Below are 18326 nucleotides of genomic sequence, written 5' to 3' on the forward strand. Positions count from 1 at the left end.
GTTTGGCGTAGCCTACTGTATTGTATGTTTTAGCTCTATCAGAAGGCAGGACCCAAATTATCCATTTTATAATGTGCATTATAAAGTTATGACATGAAACGCCCTCTTTCTGATTCTGATTACACACCAAAAATCACTGGGCGTGGCATCCATTAACGTTCTATTGTCGTTTACGTTTTAGGGACTAGGCTATACCTTATAGCGCTTTTTTTTTTGCTTATTAATTAATAACTTTTTACTTAAGAGTTTTATAAAAGCAATACGCAATTCGCCATATGCTTGTGAATAGCGACAGCTAACTGGCTTGCAGGTGCTGTTATTACGTTTTTAACGAGGGCCCGTTTCAGTCAACACATTTTACATACAGATTTGAGATGTAAGTGCCTCAGTAAGGGGTTGAAGGGTTAAATTTCACATGCAGCTCCAGCCAACCGCCTCCTCGAGCGCTCATCGGTGATTACCGGAGCGCGAGGGGAGGCGCATATATTCCGCAGATCAGACGTGCATGAGACAGCATTCAGTGCACGAACTCTAGAGAACAAGACCAACTCTCTGAGCTCTTTCCTTCTGCTTTATTCATGGATACTAACCTGGGATTGTACTTTCACTGCATGACGACCTACTTGAAGATACAGTGCTGAGCTCAAGGCTACATAAGGTGCATGGACTCACTTGTAAACTTGTGTGAAGAATTTCTCTTTGAGTTTTAATCTATATATTGACCTAGGCAATGCAAAAGGGGTTCTGTTTTTGGATTGTTCAGGCTCGGACAGCCATGACTACCTTTTGCATGTTAAATCACTTTTGAGATTCAATACAGGGCGCATTTGGACCAGTACCAGCACCTGGAGTAGCTATCAGAACAGTTTGGATTCTCCTCTATAGACTTGAGCTAGTGCTTCGGGTCATTTAAAGGGAGATCTCTTCAAGGTATGGTTCTGGACTCTCTGCGCTCAGGAGCGGTTCCAAGGCTCCTACAGTCTGCATCTTTCTTACTGGGTGGAAAATTGACATTGGAAGGAGATGAGAACCTTATTCTGCTGCTTTCTGCTCCTCACCTCGCACCTTCTGCTGGCAACTGCTGAGGTAAAGTGCCAAAGATACCACAAAACGCAACCTTGTTATATTCACAGCAAAGTTATGGCTTGTCACACCGGAGCAGGTCGTAGAGTTTAGCCTATATAATAGAGTTTTGAATGGAATCAGTTTCCATGATTTATCATAATGATTTTTTCCCAGTAATTGTATTGATGGAGTTGATTATCTATGTTAAATGTGTTTTAGATCCACATCATTATTATAATATATTTTTTACGGTATCAGCTCAGTTGTGGTTGCGGGTGAACATGTGATAGATCAGCTGTTTTCTGCAATATTTACAGCGTTCTTTTATTCGATTTTTAACAGTGCTTCTACAAATTGGATGGTTGTTTAAGATTTTTATAAAACGCTAATATCAGACAAAGAAGTGCGTTGTGTCATCCCATCTTAAATGTACGTTTACTCATAGATATATATGTTGGAATAGATGTACAAAAAGTAACAGGGTTGACAATCTTCGAGGGCTTTACTAGTTAATTTAGCCATTATTAGCCAAGTGCATAAGATGAAATGCCCAAAGAGAAATGCCTCGTTTTTAAAACAGCTGTTTTACTGTACAAAATCATGGTAACAGAGTTGACTATTGAAGATCGCCCCCTACTGACAAACGTAATATCAGATCAAAATTATGAAAAGAGGAGACGCTTAAAGGTTCTTTATTGGCATCGATGGTTCCATGAAGAATCTTGAACATCCATGGAACCTTTGAACTTTTTAAAATGTTCTTTAGAATGGTTCCTTTTAGAACCTTTATTTTTAAGAGTGAAGATGTCATTATAACTCCGTATGATCATTGGAATTGTCCATCATTTTAATGAGGGAAAGTTCAGATGTAGCTTAGTAGCCTACATTTTGTCCACTCAAATTTATAGATATGAGTAAAACAGATGGGTTACTTCTTCTTTTAGAGACGTTTTATTTCCAGTCAAGCTAAATATCGTATATTTTCTCATTTGTAACAGTAAAACAGTCTTGATTTTTGTACTCGCGATACGAAAATGCCTCTTCAGAATGACTTTTCAACGTCTCACGCTACTCAGAAATACACTTATGTTTCGTACTAGATTTGTCAAATGCCGCAACTGACCTGTTTTTGTGTCGGCAGAAGGAGTTTGCAATCCCTCAAGATTTCATCGACAGACTGTCCCACAGCGAAATCAACAGCATCAGCGACCTCCAGCGGCTACTGGAGGTAAATTCCCCAGGTAAATTCTGCTCATTGTCTTCTCTGTGGACTTTGTTCGCCAGCTAATCTCATGTGCTGTATGGCAGGGCTATTTACAGGTGTTTGTTGTAGTTGCTGTGGTTCAAGTGTAATGTCGTACATGTCACAAAGCCCGTGTTTTATGAGTGGCACAAAACAATTTCAAGGTATCGTTTGTACTGGCCAATGGGTGGAGAGTCATAAATAGTTGTTCTTTACAGATTGCTTCTGTTTTTAGAGCAGCGCATGGATCTCATGTCCAGACTTACGTCACGGCGAACGGGAAGCCAAGTTTTCCTATACTTAAGTTGTCCACAAGTGGTTTCATTTGCCCACTATAATTTCATTTACAGGGGAATTACCGGTAATTACACACACACACAAAAAGCAAGACAGTATAATTTGGGGTATGAGCGTAACCAGTCTGGTTTCTGTGGTGAGAGCATAGGTGTGATAGGTGTGCAGAGGGGGACGGGCTGAATAATGATAACAGAGCTTCGCCTCATATTATAAATACAAGTCCTCCGGGCATTTAGGAGTGTTGATGTTAACAGTGAGTGAAATATGCTTTGTGCAAGACTGAAATCTGGTTTTCTGCTGCTTGTTTCCCTCCTCCTTCTTCTGTGTCTTCTTCACCCTCTTTTAGTTTGGATAATATTACAGTGATCACTAACACGAGCCGACTCTGAGTTCACTTGAGCTGGTATTTACACAGGCACTTGTAATATATCAAATGGCGGGGCTCTTTTGAAGTTTGATGGCAAATATCTTGCTTTAAAATGTTTTGGGGCTTTTTGGCTCCATTGGAATTGCATTGGAGTAAATAAGTGACTTTTATGCTTTTATGCTAATTGTTGATAAGGTATGTTGATTAATCTCAACACACCTGTCAAGAACATGTCTTACATTTTACTTGTAAAAAAAAAAAAAAGAAATTAGTTTTTTATTCTGTTATTATTATCATTTAAGATTTATTTTAAGTTGCATGCTTATTAATTATTTGTTTTATTTTTATTTCAAGAATTTGAATTCAAGAGTATTATTATAGAGTTATTTTCTTTTATGGTTTACTTTTTTTTCTATAATTAAAGTCAGTTGAGTACACTCATTTTAGCCCAGTGAAAAATACTGTAATTAAAATAATTATTAATTAATTATTATAATATAATTATTAATTATAATAATTATAATTAATTAAGCAAAATTCTTAAGTCATTATATTGTATTTAATGTAAAATTATATAAGGTTTATTATGTGTGTGTGTGTATATATGTATATATATATATATATATACAGATAAAAAAAATTCAAGATTTTAGATAAAGTAGCCTACTCTAGTAATCTCATTTTTATTGGCGTCTACATAAATCAGGCTGTCTGTCAGACACCCAAAGACTTGTAAAAGATGCCTGACGCCAGTGATGGTATATTTTCAGATCTTTTTAAAGTCAGACTGTTCAAAGCCATCGCATGCCAGTCAAAGAGAAGGACTTGAATAGGCTGTTTTTATGTTTACTGTAATCATATAGTTTCCTAACCTCAACCGCTCAGGAATCATATTTAAACTAAAAAAATCAATGCAAAATGTAAAGATTTTTTTAATAAGTGTATTTTTAGTTCTTAAATTCTGTGCATTGCTAAAGTTATATACAAAAACATTTCCATTTCAGATTTTTCTTAAGATATAATTGCAGAATTCTCACTTTCATTCGTGCAATTACAAATGTATATCTCAGAATTCCACCTTTTTTCTCAGAATTCATCTTGCAATTTTTTTTTCTCTGCCACAGAATAAATGATAAAAATGTATCCTAATTATGACTTTTTATCTCACAATTATGACTTTTTTTTCTTAAAATCTCTTAATGTTTATATTTCACAATTCAAAGTTATAAACTCAAAATTTGATGAATCATCGAAGCGTCAGAGATGCTTATTTTATTAGTCAGAGGTGAAATATTATATTAGTCAGCGGTGTAAACGCCAGAGCAGCCCGCAGATTCCCTCAACATAAACAACACAGCGCAGGTACGATGTAAATAAAAGATTAATTTCGTAGCTTCAGTGATTATAGAGTACGTTTTTGCATAACTTGTGCTAGACTTGGCAAACATCATGGACCGACATGTTTGGCTATGAAGCCAAATTGTAACATCCCCAAAACGAACCAAAAACGTTGTATATTGTTTTCAATATTGATCGCTGTTACAATATAAACATATTGTCATTATTGCAGCACTATGAACTCCTGTTTTTTTACATGTATAACTTGTGTACAGTTTAAACAGTCTATTGTTGTTGACTTCAGCTTAAATTGTTGATTAAAATAATTATATACTGATTTTATAACAATATGAGACCCTGGACCACAAAATCAGGTGTATTTGTAGCAATAGCCAAAAAAGTTAAAATTAACCCTTTTTTTTTTCTTTTATGCCAAAAATCATTAGGATATTAAGTAAAGATCATGTTCCATGAAGATATTTAGTAAGTTTCCTACCGTAAAAATATCAAAACTTAATTTTTGATTAGTATATTAGCAATGTGCATTCCCAAGAACATAATCTGGACAACTTTAAAGCCGATTTTTCTCAATATTTAGTTTTTGTTTATTTATTTATTTATTTTTGCACCCTCAGATTTCAGATTTTCAAATAGTTGTATCTCGGCCATAAATTGACCCTTATGGTTTTGTGGTCCAGGTTCACAATGTGTAAAAGTTAATTTCTAAACCCTGCTTTACATCTTGCAAAATCTCAGAACTGTGACAAAGTCTGAATTGTGAGATATAAAGTTAGTCTTAGTAAAAAAAAAAAAAAAAAAAAAAGTTGGAATTATGAGTTTAAAAACTCACAATTACTTACTCTGTGGTGGAAATGGGCTTTCAAATATATAAGAAGCGTTTCGTGTGACTATCGACGTCATTGCCATTATTGCATAAGCAGCTGTGAGCGTTTTCCTGTTTTCCGTTCTGATTAGTCTCATTTAGGAAGCAGTAGCAGGCTGTTATGCCTCAGATCAGAGCGCTAACCTCGTCAACTGTCCGAATGATGAGAGGAGGAAGGCACAGATAGGTATCTCCCGCTAATGGACGGATAATTAGAGGTCACGAAAGCAGTGACAGTGATTTAGGGAGGAAACGGTGTCTCTCTTTCGCTGAGGTCAGCGCACGTGACCTCTCCGCTCACCTGGAACAGGCTGCACTTGTTCTGCGCCTCCCAGCAGCCTTTTAACTTATCAACATCCATCTGTCTGCCTCTCCTGTCGCCCTGCGCTTTCACATCCAGAAGAAAGCGGCACAGATGGAGGGATGTCCTTTTGTTTGATGAAAGGACAGCTGTCAATCCGTGAAGAAGGACTAATGTTTTCCTTTGTAATTGATTCGGAGAAAGCACACACACGGAGAGAGATAGTTGGAGACAGAGGGGTTTGATGATAGAGCTCTAGTGCTGGTAATGCAAAGATTATAAGTTCAGAACCGGCAATTTACACACTTACTGGAAGAATGCTTTCATCAGCATCGTGCGATTGTGAGGAGGGCGCATAAAAGTGGGTCGCTGCAGGTAGATTGTGTCTGTAATTATTGTGCTGCAGGTTAATGTTGGTAAAAGAAATCTCCTGCCGAATGATACTTGATGGAAATGTGTCAGTTTTACAGTGTTGGAGAGGAGAGGAGTTGAAGGAATAATGCACTGAAAATTATAATTCTGTCATCGTTTAAACACTCATTTGTCTTTCCAAACCTGCTTTAACTTTCTTTCTCCTGTGGAAGAATAAGAGATGGAAATGAGATGTTTAGCAGCTCTTTTCAATACACTGAAACCATGTCATGCTGAGACAGACTGATATATAAAGCAGACTGATTAATCATGTACATTTTTGACAATTGCCATCAGACTGACATTTTTGGTTCAGGAAAAAAAAAAAAAAAAAAAAAAAATTATATATATATATATATATATATATATATATATATATATTATGTAATTTTAATAAAATTAAAATATGAGGAAATATTAATATATAAATGTATAAATGTAAATATATTTTATTTTAAATTAATATTTAATTATGAGTAATCATTCCAAATATTACACATTTTCATATGTTTTTTTTCAGATTTAAATAAGACAATTTTTGGTTCAGAATAATAAATAAATAATAGATGTAATTTTATTATTTTAAATGTTACAAACATTACATAATATTACATATTTTGTGATTTTCTCATTTAAATGTCATTTTTTGTTTGGAATAATAAAAGTAAATAAATAAAGGTAAATTTAATAAATAACATGCAATTTTAATAAATTAAAATATGAGTAAATATCTAAATAATTAATTAAAAATAATTTAATTTAAATTTATAAAATGAATAAATATTACAAACATTACATAATGAAGACATGTAATATTTGTTATAGGATTCTCTCAGATTTAAATAAGTCAATTTTTAATTCAGAATAATAAATGAAAATCAATGAATAAATACAAGTCAATTTAATAGATAATAAATGGAGTTGTTATTTTAATAAATTCAAGTATGACTAAATATTACAAAAGATACATTTTCATATGGTTTTCTCAGATTGAAATAAGTGAATTTTTGGGTTCAGAATAATAAATAAAAATATTACAACTAAATAAAAATAAATAAATTTAACAAATAATACAATAAAATATCAGTAAATATTATAAGCATTATATACTATTACAAATATTCCATATTTTCATATGATTTTCATAGAGTCAATTTTTGGTTCAGAATGAAAAATAAACATAAATAAAAGTAAATTTAATAAATAATAAATAATTTTTATTTTTTTATATGATTAAATAATAAATATGAGTGAAGATATATTTTTAATATGATTTTCTCGGATTGAAATCGGTTCAGAATAATAAATAAATATATAGTTAAAATAAATAATGTAATTTTAAGTTTAATTAAAATATGAGTAAGTGTTATATTTTCATATATTTTCATATGTTTTTTTTTCAGATTGAAATAAGTCAATTTTTGGTTTAGAATCTGCTGATAAATTTATGTAAAGTTAAAATGTGAATCATTATTACATAAGACACACTTTCTTTACTATCATTAAGTAATTGTCAAATTATTTAATCAATAATTGTTATATTTCAATATAACATTGTTAATATTATTGTATTGTATGTAGTGTAATATTGCATATAATATTGTTATTTTAATGTATCTATATTAATAACTGATATATTAGTAAGTAATACACATACATAAATAAATAAATAAAATATAAGCAATACCTTTGTACAGTATAGAAATCAATTAAGTAAATAGAAGGTACACATATTAAAATATTTAAATTAAATTAACAAACTGAAATCTCTCCACTGTAAATCTAATTTGCTCCAGATGAAGTAATGTTGCTCCATTTCCTCATTTTCATCGTTCACAACATCTTATGACAAAACCGTTTTTTTTTTTGAGTGAGCTGTTCCTTTAAGTGTGCTTTGACAGCCGTGCTTTCTTCCAGTTGGTCGTCTTGTGTTTTTGTGTCTGAGAGAACAAAGTTCTTGAGTTTGACATCATAACAGTGAGTTTTGATGTGAACATGAGATAAGGTGTGTTGTGCAGGATCAAATGCTGAACTCTCTCTCTCTGCGGGTCAGCGCGCACTCTTTGACTGACTCTGAAAAACAACTTAAAAACAATGGCCTTCCATTTGCTAGGAAAGATGAGACAGAACAGAGCGGGGCTTTTGTTGACATGTCACTTGTGTATCCTGCTTCAGGACTGTGTGTGTGGTCATGCAGTCTTTTAAGTTCAGAGAGTGTGTTTGGGTGCTTTGCTCTCTCAGCATTCCTGATGGTCGCACCCTCACGGCTCAGAGCTGGGCGCAGTTCTTTAGCCTCTCATAGATTAGCCAGTTTGATGTTTAACCGCACTGCACGCTTGGGTAAACTCAACCGAGCTAAAATGTCTATAGAATAATATCATATATATATATATATATATATATATATATATATATATATATATAAACAGAATATACACATTTTTGTACGCATATAAAAACAGAAAGTAAAAGTAAGAAGTGCATAAAAAAATTAATAAAACTATTGAAAACTAATGAATTAAATAAAAATACACTAAAAAAACCAGATGAATAAAACTAAACTACAAAATAAATTTACATTTTTAAACTTGTTTAATTATTAGTTTTTATATTTTACTTTTTTTTTTTTTTTTTTTTTTTTTTACATATATTTGAACTATCAAAAATGTAAATGAAATTTTAGGTTTTCAGTATTTAATTTTATTTTCCATCATAACACAGCACCATAAATTGTTCCATCTTCTCATGAAAATGAATAAAATAAGACAGAGAGAGAATATTTGCAACGTTTTTAGTATATCAAAACAATTTGTGAACGATATAAATAAAAATGTACTAAAAACATAAACTAGAAAAATTTAAATCAGTTTTAGATTTTTCAGTATTCAGTATTTAATTTTTTATCCCTTATAACACAGCACCATAAATTGTTTCATCTTCACATGAAAATGAATAAACCTATTGAAAACTAATGGATAAAATGAATAAAACAAAAAATGAAATTTACATTTTTAGGTATTTAATTGTTAGTTTTATTAGTTTTTATTTAATTAGAAAAATAAGTTTTTATTTAATTATTCACAAGTAGTTTTTTTGTTATACAGAGAGAGAGAGAGAGAGAGAGAGAGAGTATATTTGCAATGTTTTTACTGCATAAAAACAATTTGTAAACAATCAAAATAAATAAAATATACAAAAAATAAATGTTAAAAATTAGATTAGATTTTTTCTCATGAAAATTAATAAAACCATTGAAAACTAATAAATCTATAAATAAAACAAAAAATTGTTTTAATTATTCACAAATAGGTTTTATTTGTTGTAAATGTATATTATATATTTACAATATAATATTGCTATATATATATGCAATATAATTTTTTCGAACAATCACGTAAAATATACAAAAAATAATAATAAAAAAATTCAATATTTTTACTATATAAAAACAATTTGTGAACAATCAAAATAAATAACAATATACAAAAAATAAGAAATTAATGTAATTTTTTTTGATTTTTCAGTATTTAATTTTATTTTTCATGCCTTATTACATCCGCATCATAAATTGTTCTCATGAAATCTCATGAAAATGAATAAAACTATTGAAAATAATTATCTCCAATATGTATTTTTCGAACAATCAAAACAAATAATAATAATAATAATAATAATAAAAATAAATAAATAAATATATATATATATATATATATATATATATATATACAGGTCCTTCTCAAAAAATTAGCATATTGTGATAAAGTTCATTATTTTCTGTAATGTACTGATAAACATTAGACTTTCATATATTTTAGATTCATTACTGCACAACTGAAGTAGTTCAAGCCTTTTATTGTTTTAATATTGATGATTTTGGCATACAGCTCATGAAAACCCAAAATTCGTATCTCAAAAAATTAGCATATTTCATCCGACCAATAAAAGAAAAGTGTTTTTAAAACAAAAAAAGTCAACCTTCAAATAATTATGTTCAGTTATGCACTCAATACTTGGTCGGGAATCCTTTTGCAGAAATGACTGCTTCAATGCGGCGTGGCATGGAGGCAATCAGCCTGTGGCACTGCTGAGGTGTTATGGAGGCCCAGGATGCTTCGATAGCGGCCTTAAGCTCATCCAGAGTGTTGGGTCTTGCGTCTCTCAACTTTCTCTTCACAATATCCCACAGATTCTCTATGGGGTTCAGGTCAGGAGAGTTGGCAGGCCAATTGAGCACAGTAATACCATGGTCAGTAAACCATTTACCAGTGGTTTTGGCACTGTGAGCAGGTGCCAGGTCATGCTGAAAAATGAAATCTTTATCTCCATAAAGCTTTTCAGCAGATGGAAGCATGAAGTGCTCCAAAATCTCCTGATAGCTAGCTGCATTGACCCTGCCCTTGATAAAAGTTTTGTCTTGCTTTTCAAAGAAAAAAATCAATTACAAAAAAACAATTTAAAAATATTTATTTAACACTGAACATTTTTAACATTCTAGTAGACATTATAGCCTACCAAGAAAGCACAGTTTAACTTAAAATTAATAAGTTAGTAAAATAATATTCTTTGGCCATTTTTAAGACCTCCTTCTTGAATCAGGCATGTGTAACAGGCGACGTACAAATAAATGCAGCCTTGCTGAGCAAAGGAGAATGTTATAATAAATGTATTAATAGAGCTGTTGTAATGATTGTTATCATTATTTTTGTTACTTTTCTTATTTTATTTTACAGTACAACAGTAAAATGACAATACTAACATTAATGAATGTTGACTTTTAGTTTGGCGGAAACCCACAAGAAGACCTCAGTACTACTTTTTGCTGACAGCAGCAGATTTATGAATAATTCTCATCACGCAGATTTCCCTCACGCTTTGGACTTTGAAGTAGCTTGTGCAGCACTGTCAGAATAAATGCAGTTTGTGCGTGTATTGGACACTTTTCTGTAGTTTATTTACTAATGGTTTAGGGCCATTTCACGATTTCAGTCATCATACATTAACCAGCAACAACCACCCCTTTCTCTTCTCATGGAAGACATGCGATGCGATACTAAACAGTCTCTCGCTGTCGGTGCTTGTAATGATTTTTGTGTCTTTCTCGGACAGTTTTAAATGCTTCCACACTGTCGATATGTTTGCTGCATTTGTGTGCCTCTATTTGATCGTGTCACGTCATTGTTCGCTATAATTTATTCTGCCTTTTTGCTTATTTGTCCCAACACCGCCTTTTTTTTTTTGCTATTTTCGGCCTAATAATTTCAGTTGCTGAACATTCGGTGCATCCCTAATAAGTTTTCATAAGCATCACGGGTTGTTTAAATGGCACTTCAGAATTGATTTTGTGTTCAGGAGTCTTACAGTCCAAACTTTTCTTTAAATAATCTACTCATTTGTGCCAGTGGCAAGTCCACTGAGGTTGTCAGGAGTTCAGATTTGTGCTTCAGGCATGTCAATTCTACATGAGACATTATAATAAACTTGGCAACCACATCGAGGGCCAAAATGACATCGTTCCTCCAGAAATCCATCGTGATGAATTTCCAATTAAGCTGTTGAATAAAGCAGCCATTGTTTGTGGGAAAAATGAGTTTCTGAAGAAGGAAATTATTTCATGCCTTGGTGCCACTCACGGCAGTGCCATTTCGCCTCTAAAGGCTGCGGGGCATCTACTGGAGACTTTCAATAGCCTCATTGTGGATTCATCGTGGCTTTAAAGGGGGGGAAAAGTGATTTGTCTTTTCGCTGAGTAACATGAAAGTAATACGGATAACCTGTGTTTTGATGAGGTCCTGGAAATGAGGTGATTGAGGAGGTCAAACAGAAGCACCATCAGAAGAGCCATCACTCATACAAGGCCGCTTCCTCAGATCTCAAGAGCCTGCAGCTGTCCCACAGACGGAAGAGGAGTGTCGGTAAGACCTTCTTGCTCAAAGACATACCACTCTTGACAATGTTCAGATTAAGATGTATTTCATAAATGAGCAGTTTTGCCTCTGGAATCTCATTTGATGAATTAAGGAGTTGCTTGGCAACCATAAACAGTTCATGAACTGCATTTCTTGGCAGAACGATTGTTCATATATGGTGCTTCACTGATAATAGTTCAACTGTCGCCATGGTGTTACTTCTAATTTTAGTGCTTAACTTGTTCTGCATTTCTGCATAGCAGTGCACAAAAATATATGGCAACAAACATCCTAGCATTGTAAATGCAACTTTGCATCTTTTTTAACATAGATGTATATATGCAGTAATATTATTAGAATTTAAAAGAACTATTTTCTATTTGAATGCATGTAAAAATGTAATTTATTCCTGTGATGCAAAGCTAGTTCCCCTTCAGTCGTTTCACTACGACGTTACATGGGATCTCGCTTGAGAGACCGATCATCTCTAAGCCGTATTAAAAAAGGCCAATTGAAAATTGGCGAGTGGACGTGCGCGTCGGCCACGCCCCCGTACATACGGGTATATAAGATGGCGGCGCGCATCACTCAGTTAGACTTTTGCTTTCAGAGCCCTTCTGCTCGAGCCTGTCTACAAAACTTCAAAAAGAAGAATTCTCCGAGTTCCTGAAGCTCTTCTCCGCTGACGTGCTGCCATCTAAAAGAACTATATTCTAAAAGAGTGTCTTTGGCAGCCGTCAGCGGTATCCTGCGGGCAGCCGTTTTCACGGCCATTAAAAGCCTCCTGCGCTCCAGCGAGCAACCCCATCAAGTGCACAGAGTGCCGCGGTTCCTCCCTGGGCAGACCGGGACGAGAAAAGAGCAATTTCTCACGGCTGTGAAACGTCCTTTTCAGGATGGTTTTCCGGCTGTGCGCTGCTGGATGTGGCAGTTTCCTCACCTCCGAGGATGGACATGAACACTGCCTCACATGCCTGGGCTTAGAGCATGCTGAGGCAGCGTTCACGGATGGTTCGTGCGTCCATTGCGAGCGCATGACCATGGTCACGCTGAAGAACCGCCGCTCTTTCGCGAGACGGCTCCCCTCTGTGCCCCGCGGCTCGTCGTTAAGCCGGCAATGCTTTTCGGCCGCCGTGGCGAGGCAACGGGGGGGTTTACAAGTTACAGTGCAGAACGCGCCGCCGGCTTCCAAAGCCCCGCGGCCGTCTGCACCCCAGCGTGGCCCCGTTGAGTGGCCAGAGCAGTATGCTTCCCCGGTATCTGGGCCGAGCATCTCCTTTGGCGCTCCACCGGAGGAAGAGATGTCTGTCGCTGCGTCAGAGGGAGAGTCCGATGGTGAGGCGGTTATCTCGCCGGGCCAGCGCCCCCCCTGCGGTTGCTGCCCCGTCTGACATGGACGCTGAGCTGTCATCTATGCTCCTCCGTGCCGCCAGGGGGATCGGCCTCGAGGTATCAGATTTACCTCCTGCCGATCCCTCTAGGCTTGGCGATTGGTTCCTGAGGGGGGCGCCTGCGGTTCCGCCGCGCCCTCCCCCCGTTCCATTCTTTCCGGAGGTGCATGAGGAGCTGATCAAAACATGGCAGGCGTCTTTTTCCTCGCGCCTCCGCCCCAGCTCCTCCTCCCTCACCACCCTCGATGGCGGGGCAGCCCGGGGATACGAGTCGCTCCCCCAGGTGGAACGCGCTATCACGTACCCACATTTTCACAGAAAGAGCAAATTTCCTCACCTCTGGGGCCTCGGCCCCAAGTTTCCTTCTCGAGCAGAACTTACACTCCTCGGCATCGGACTCGGAGCCTGATATCGCCAGCGTGGGAACCAGGGAAGAAGGTAAGCGTTGCTTCTTGCAGCCAGACTCTCCCCCAGAACTCGGTGTTCTCTGGGTCAGTCCCCTTCCCCCCGCCCCTTTAGGCTGCCCCACCGCGGTCACGTCGGTCAACGTTCCCTTGATACCGCTAGCGAGCCGGTTGAAGGCGTGGCTTCAGCTCCCCAACCCCTCGCGGTGGTTGATACGGACGGTACGTCTCGGCTATGCGATTCAATTCGCCAGGCGTCCACCCAGGTACAGAGGTGTCCATTTCACTACTGTCCGTTCGGACACGCATGCCGCTGTCCTGCGTGCGGAGGTTGCAGTCCTACTGGCGAAGGACGCAATCGAGCCAGTCCCTCCAGCCGAGATGAAGTCAGGGTTCTACAGTCCCTACTTCATCGTGCCCAAAAAGAGCGGTGGGTTAAGACCCATCCTGGACCTCAGAGCTCTAAATCGGTCCCTTCTCAGGCTGCCGTTCAAGATGCTCACGACGAAACGCATGCTAACCTGCATTCATCCCCAGGATTGGTTTGCAGCCATCGACCTGAAGGACGCGTACTTTCACGTCTCGATCCTTCCTCGTCACAGACCCTTTCTTCGGTTTGCCTTCGAAGGTCGGGCGTATCAGTACAAGGTTCTCCCATTCGGCCTGTCCCTCTCTCCCCGCGTCTTCACCAAGGTCGCGGAAGCAGCCCTGACCCCTCTTTGGCAGTCGGGGCTTCGCATTCTCAACTATCTCGACGACTGGCTCCTGGTAGCTCACTCTCGAGATCTATTGTGCGAGCAGAGGGACCTGGTGCTCCGGCACCTCCGCCATCTGGGCCTTCAGGTCAACTGAGAGAAGAGCAAACTCTCCCCAGTGCAGAGGATCTCTTTTCTCGGTGTGGAGCTGGACTCGATCAATATGACAGCCTGCCTCACAAACGAGCGCGCGCAGTCAGCGCTGAGATGTCTGGACTTATTCAGACACAAGACAGCGGTCCCTCTCAAAACTTTTCAGAGGCTCCTGGGGCATATGGCAGCCGCGGCCGCGGTCACGCCGCTGGGCTTGCTTCATATGAGACCGCTTCAGCGCTGGTTACACGATCGAGTTCCAAGACGGCCATGGCACCGTGGCACACTTCGGATTGGCGTTTCCCCGCAGTGTCGCCACCTTTTCAGTCCGTGGTCAGACCCTGTCTTCCTTCGGGCCGGAGTTCCCTTGGGACAGGTTTCCAGGCATGTCGTGGTGTACACCAATGCCTCCACCACGGGTTGGGGTGCCATATGCAACGGGCAAGCAGCCTCGGGCTCCTGGACAGGACCTCAGCTGCAGTGGCATATCAATTGCCTCGAGTTGTTGACTGTGCTTCTGGCCCTTCGTCGCTTCCGATCGACGCTGCGCCAGAAGCACATGCTTGTTCACACCGACAGCACCGTGACTGTGGCGTATATCAATCGCCAGGGCGGCCTTCGCTCACCTCGCATGTCACAACTCGCCCGCCGTCTGCTCCTCTGGAGTCAAATGTGGCTGAAATCGCTACGTGCCATTCACATTCCGGGGGAACTCAACCGTGCAGCAGATCAGCTCTCACGGCAGTCCACCCACCCTGGAGAATGGCGACTCGCTTCGGCCAGGCTCAGATAGATCTGTTCGCCTCCCCCGAAACCTCCCACTGCCAGCTCTTTTTCTCTCTGACCCAGGCTCCCCTCGGCAGAGACGCCCTGGCACACAGCTGGCCTCCGGGGCTCAAGTACGCCTTTCCCCCAGTGAGCCTCCTTGCACAGACCCTGTGCAAGATCCGGGAGGACAAGGAGAAGGTCTTGCTGGTCGCGCCATATTGGCCCACCCGGACCTGGTTTCCAGAACTCATTTTCCTCGCGGCAGCCCCTCCCTGGAAAATCCCCTTGAGGAAAGACCTTCTTTCTCAGGGGATGGGCACGATTTGGCACCCGCGCCCCGACCTGTGGAACCTTCATGTCTGGCTCCTGGACGGGACGCGTCAGACCTCGCCGGCCTTCCCCAGGCCGTGAGAAACACCATCATTCAGTTCCGAGCCCCCTCTACGAGGCAGGCTTACGCTCTGAGGTGGGGTCTGTTCGTTGACTGGTGCTCCTCTCGAGCTGAGGACCCACAGAGATGCACGATTGCAGTAGTGCTTTCCTTCCTGCAAGAGAAGTTGGAGCGCAGGCTGTCCCCTTCGACTCTCAAAGTCTATGTTGCTGCTATCGCAGCATATCATGATGCAGTGGATGGAACATCCCTGGGTAAGCACCCACTGGTCGTGAGGTTCCTTAGAGGTGCCAGGAGACTTAATCCTCCCAGACCGCACCTCATACCCTCTTGGGATCTCTCCGTCGCCCTCCGTGGCCTACGGGACGCCCCATTCGAGCCACTTGCGTCAGTTGAGCTGAAATTCCTGTCTCTTAAGACAGCGCTCCTGACTGCTCTGGCCTCCATCAAGAGGGTAGGGGACCTACAAGCCCTCTCTGTCAACGAAACGTGCCTTGAGTTCGGGCCCGGAGATTCTCACGTCATCTTGAGACCCCGGCCCGGTTATGTGCCCAAGGTTCCCACCACGCCCTTCCGCGATCAGGTGGTGAACCTGCAAGCTCTGCCCCTGGAGGAGGCAGACCCAGCTTCTGCGCTGCTCTGCCCTGTTCGTGCTCTGCGTACTTACGTAGACCGTACACGGCACTTCAGGCACACCGAGCAGCTCTTTGTCTGCTTCGGAGGTCAGCAGAAAGGGAATGCTGTCTCCAAACAGAGGTTGGCCCATTGGGTGGTAGAAGCCATCTCCCTATCTTACTTATATCAGGGAGAGCCATGCCCCTTAGGTGTTCATGCCCACTCCACTAGGAGTGTTGCCTCATCCTATGCGTTGGCTCATGGCGCCTCACTAGCAGACATCTGTAGAGCTGCGGGCTGGGCGACACCCAATACCTTCGCTAGGTTTTACAACCTCTGCGTAGAGGCTGTATCCTCCCGTGTCTTAACATAAGACTTAGGCGAGCGGGAGGATGTCTGGTGTCGGCTTGCTGCGCCATTCCCACGTGGATCCGTGCGCTATATCCCAGAATGTTCCCTCCAGTGAACCCTGGGTCCTCCGCGCCCCGCAGTCAGGGCTAGATGCGGAGTAGTCCTTCACTGTGATACTGCCTGGGTCTCCTTCGCCCCGCAGGTTGTGGCTTAGTTTTTATTTATTCCAGCGGAGGAGACCGCTGTTTCCCTCGTGTATCCCTAAAAAGCTTTATGGATATATTGAATTATCTTAATTTTTCCACATGTCAGAAGTAAAGTTCATGTGCTCCGCCCCCCCAACCCATGCTTCAGTACATCTGGCATCCCCGGGAAGGCCCCCTATTGGGCCTCGGGGCGTTGGGAAGGTTACGTAACAGTCTCATCTGCTGTCACGTCCGCCTGTCAGCACGTGGGGTTGTGCGTAACGCGGCGTCAGGTACGTGGCCTGTTCCATAGGGTCTGTTCCCATGTAACGTCGTAGTGAAACGACTGAAGGGGAACATCTAGGTTACGAAGGTAACCCTCGTTCCCTGAAGGAGGGAACGGAGACGTTACATTCCCCTGCCACGACCTGACGTCGCGCTGACACCGGCTCGATCGGCTCTTCAGCAAAAGCCTAACTGAGTGATGCCGCCATCTTATATACCCGTATGTACGGGGGCGTGGCCGGCGCGCACGTCCACTCGCCAATTTTCAATTGGCCTTTTTTAATACGGCTCAGAGATGATCGGTCTCTCAAGCGAGATCCCATGTAACGTCTCCGTTCCCTCCTTCAGGGAACGAGGGTTACCTTCGTAACCTAGACGTTTTCCATCATCATTACTCCAGTTTTCAAAGTCACATGATCCTTCAGAAATCATTATAATATGCTGATTTGATGTTTAAGAAGCATTTATTATTATAATTAATGTTGAAAACAGTTACACTGCTTATTATTTTTGTGGAAACTGTGATCTATTTATGTTATTTTTTTTTATTATGTAATGATAGAAACTGCAAAAGAAGAGCATTTATTATATATATTAAAAAAATGTAACAGTGTAAAGGTTTTTACTCTCACCTTTTCAGTTTAATGTATACTTACTAAAAAAATATAAATTTTCTTTTGAAAAAAATCTTACTACACTAAATTTTTGATCTGTAGTGTAAATTTAATATTAAAAAGTGTCTTTTATCATATTGCAAGTGTTTGGTTTTAAAATATGTTGCGATTTTAACTTTTATAGCTGTTTTGTATTATAATATACATTACCAGTCAAAAGTTTTTGAACAGTAAGATTTTTTTAATGTTTTTTTAAGAAGTCTCTAATTCTCACCAAACCTACATTTATTTGACCCAAAGTACAGCAAAAACAGTAAAAGTTTGAAATATTTTTACTATTTAAAATAACTGTTTTCTATTTGAATATATTTTAAAATGCAATTTATTCCTGATTTCAAAGCTGAATTTTTTGCATCATTACTCCAGTCACATGATCCTTCAGAAATCATTCTAATATTCTGATTTCTTTAAAAAAAAAAAGTATTATTATTATTATTATTATTATTATTATTATTATTATTATTATTATTATTATTATGTAGGATGTTTTTCAGGTTTTCTTTAATGAATATAAAGTTCAGACTAACAGCATTTATCTGAAATAGAAGACTTTTGTAACATTATAAATGTCTTATCAACACTTTGGTCAATATAAAGTATGCT

At 39.2% G+C, this 18326-nt stretch overlaps 1 protein-coding gene across 3 annotated transcripts in view; it reads left to right on the plus strand.

Annotated features, from left to right (window-relative positions):
- The first annotated feature begins 428 nt into the window (after positions 1 to 428).
- Positions 429 to 18326, plus strand: part of pdgfab (platelet-derived growth factor alpha polypeptide b) — a 32630-nt gene continuing 14732 nt past the window's right edge. The window contains exons 1-3 of one of the 3 annotated variants that reach the window (XM_073849128.1): positions 429 to 1086; positions 2210 to 2306; positions 11692 to 11817. In XM_073849128.1, the coding sequence (XP_073705229.1) occupies positions 1024 to 1086; positions 2210 to 2306; positions 11692 to 11817 (286 nt within the window). In that variant the 5' untranslated portion in view covers positions 429 to 1023. Of the gene's footprint in view, positions 1087 to 2206; positions 2307 to 11691; positions 11818 to 18326 lie in introns of all 3 variants that reach the window. The other 2 variants (XM_073849119.1, XM_073849139.1) reach the window with 2 other exon arrangements.

This window comes from Garra rufa, chromosome 1 (genome assembly GCF_049309525.1).
Source record: "Garra rufa chromosome 1, GarRuf1.0, whole genome shotgun sequence".
In the NCBI taxonomy this organism is placed as follows: Eukaryota; Metazoa; Chordata; class Actinopteri; order Cypriniformes; family Cyprinidae; genus Garra; species Garra rufa.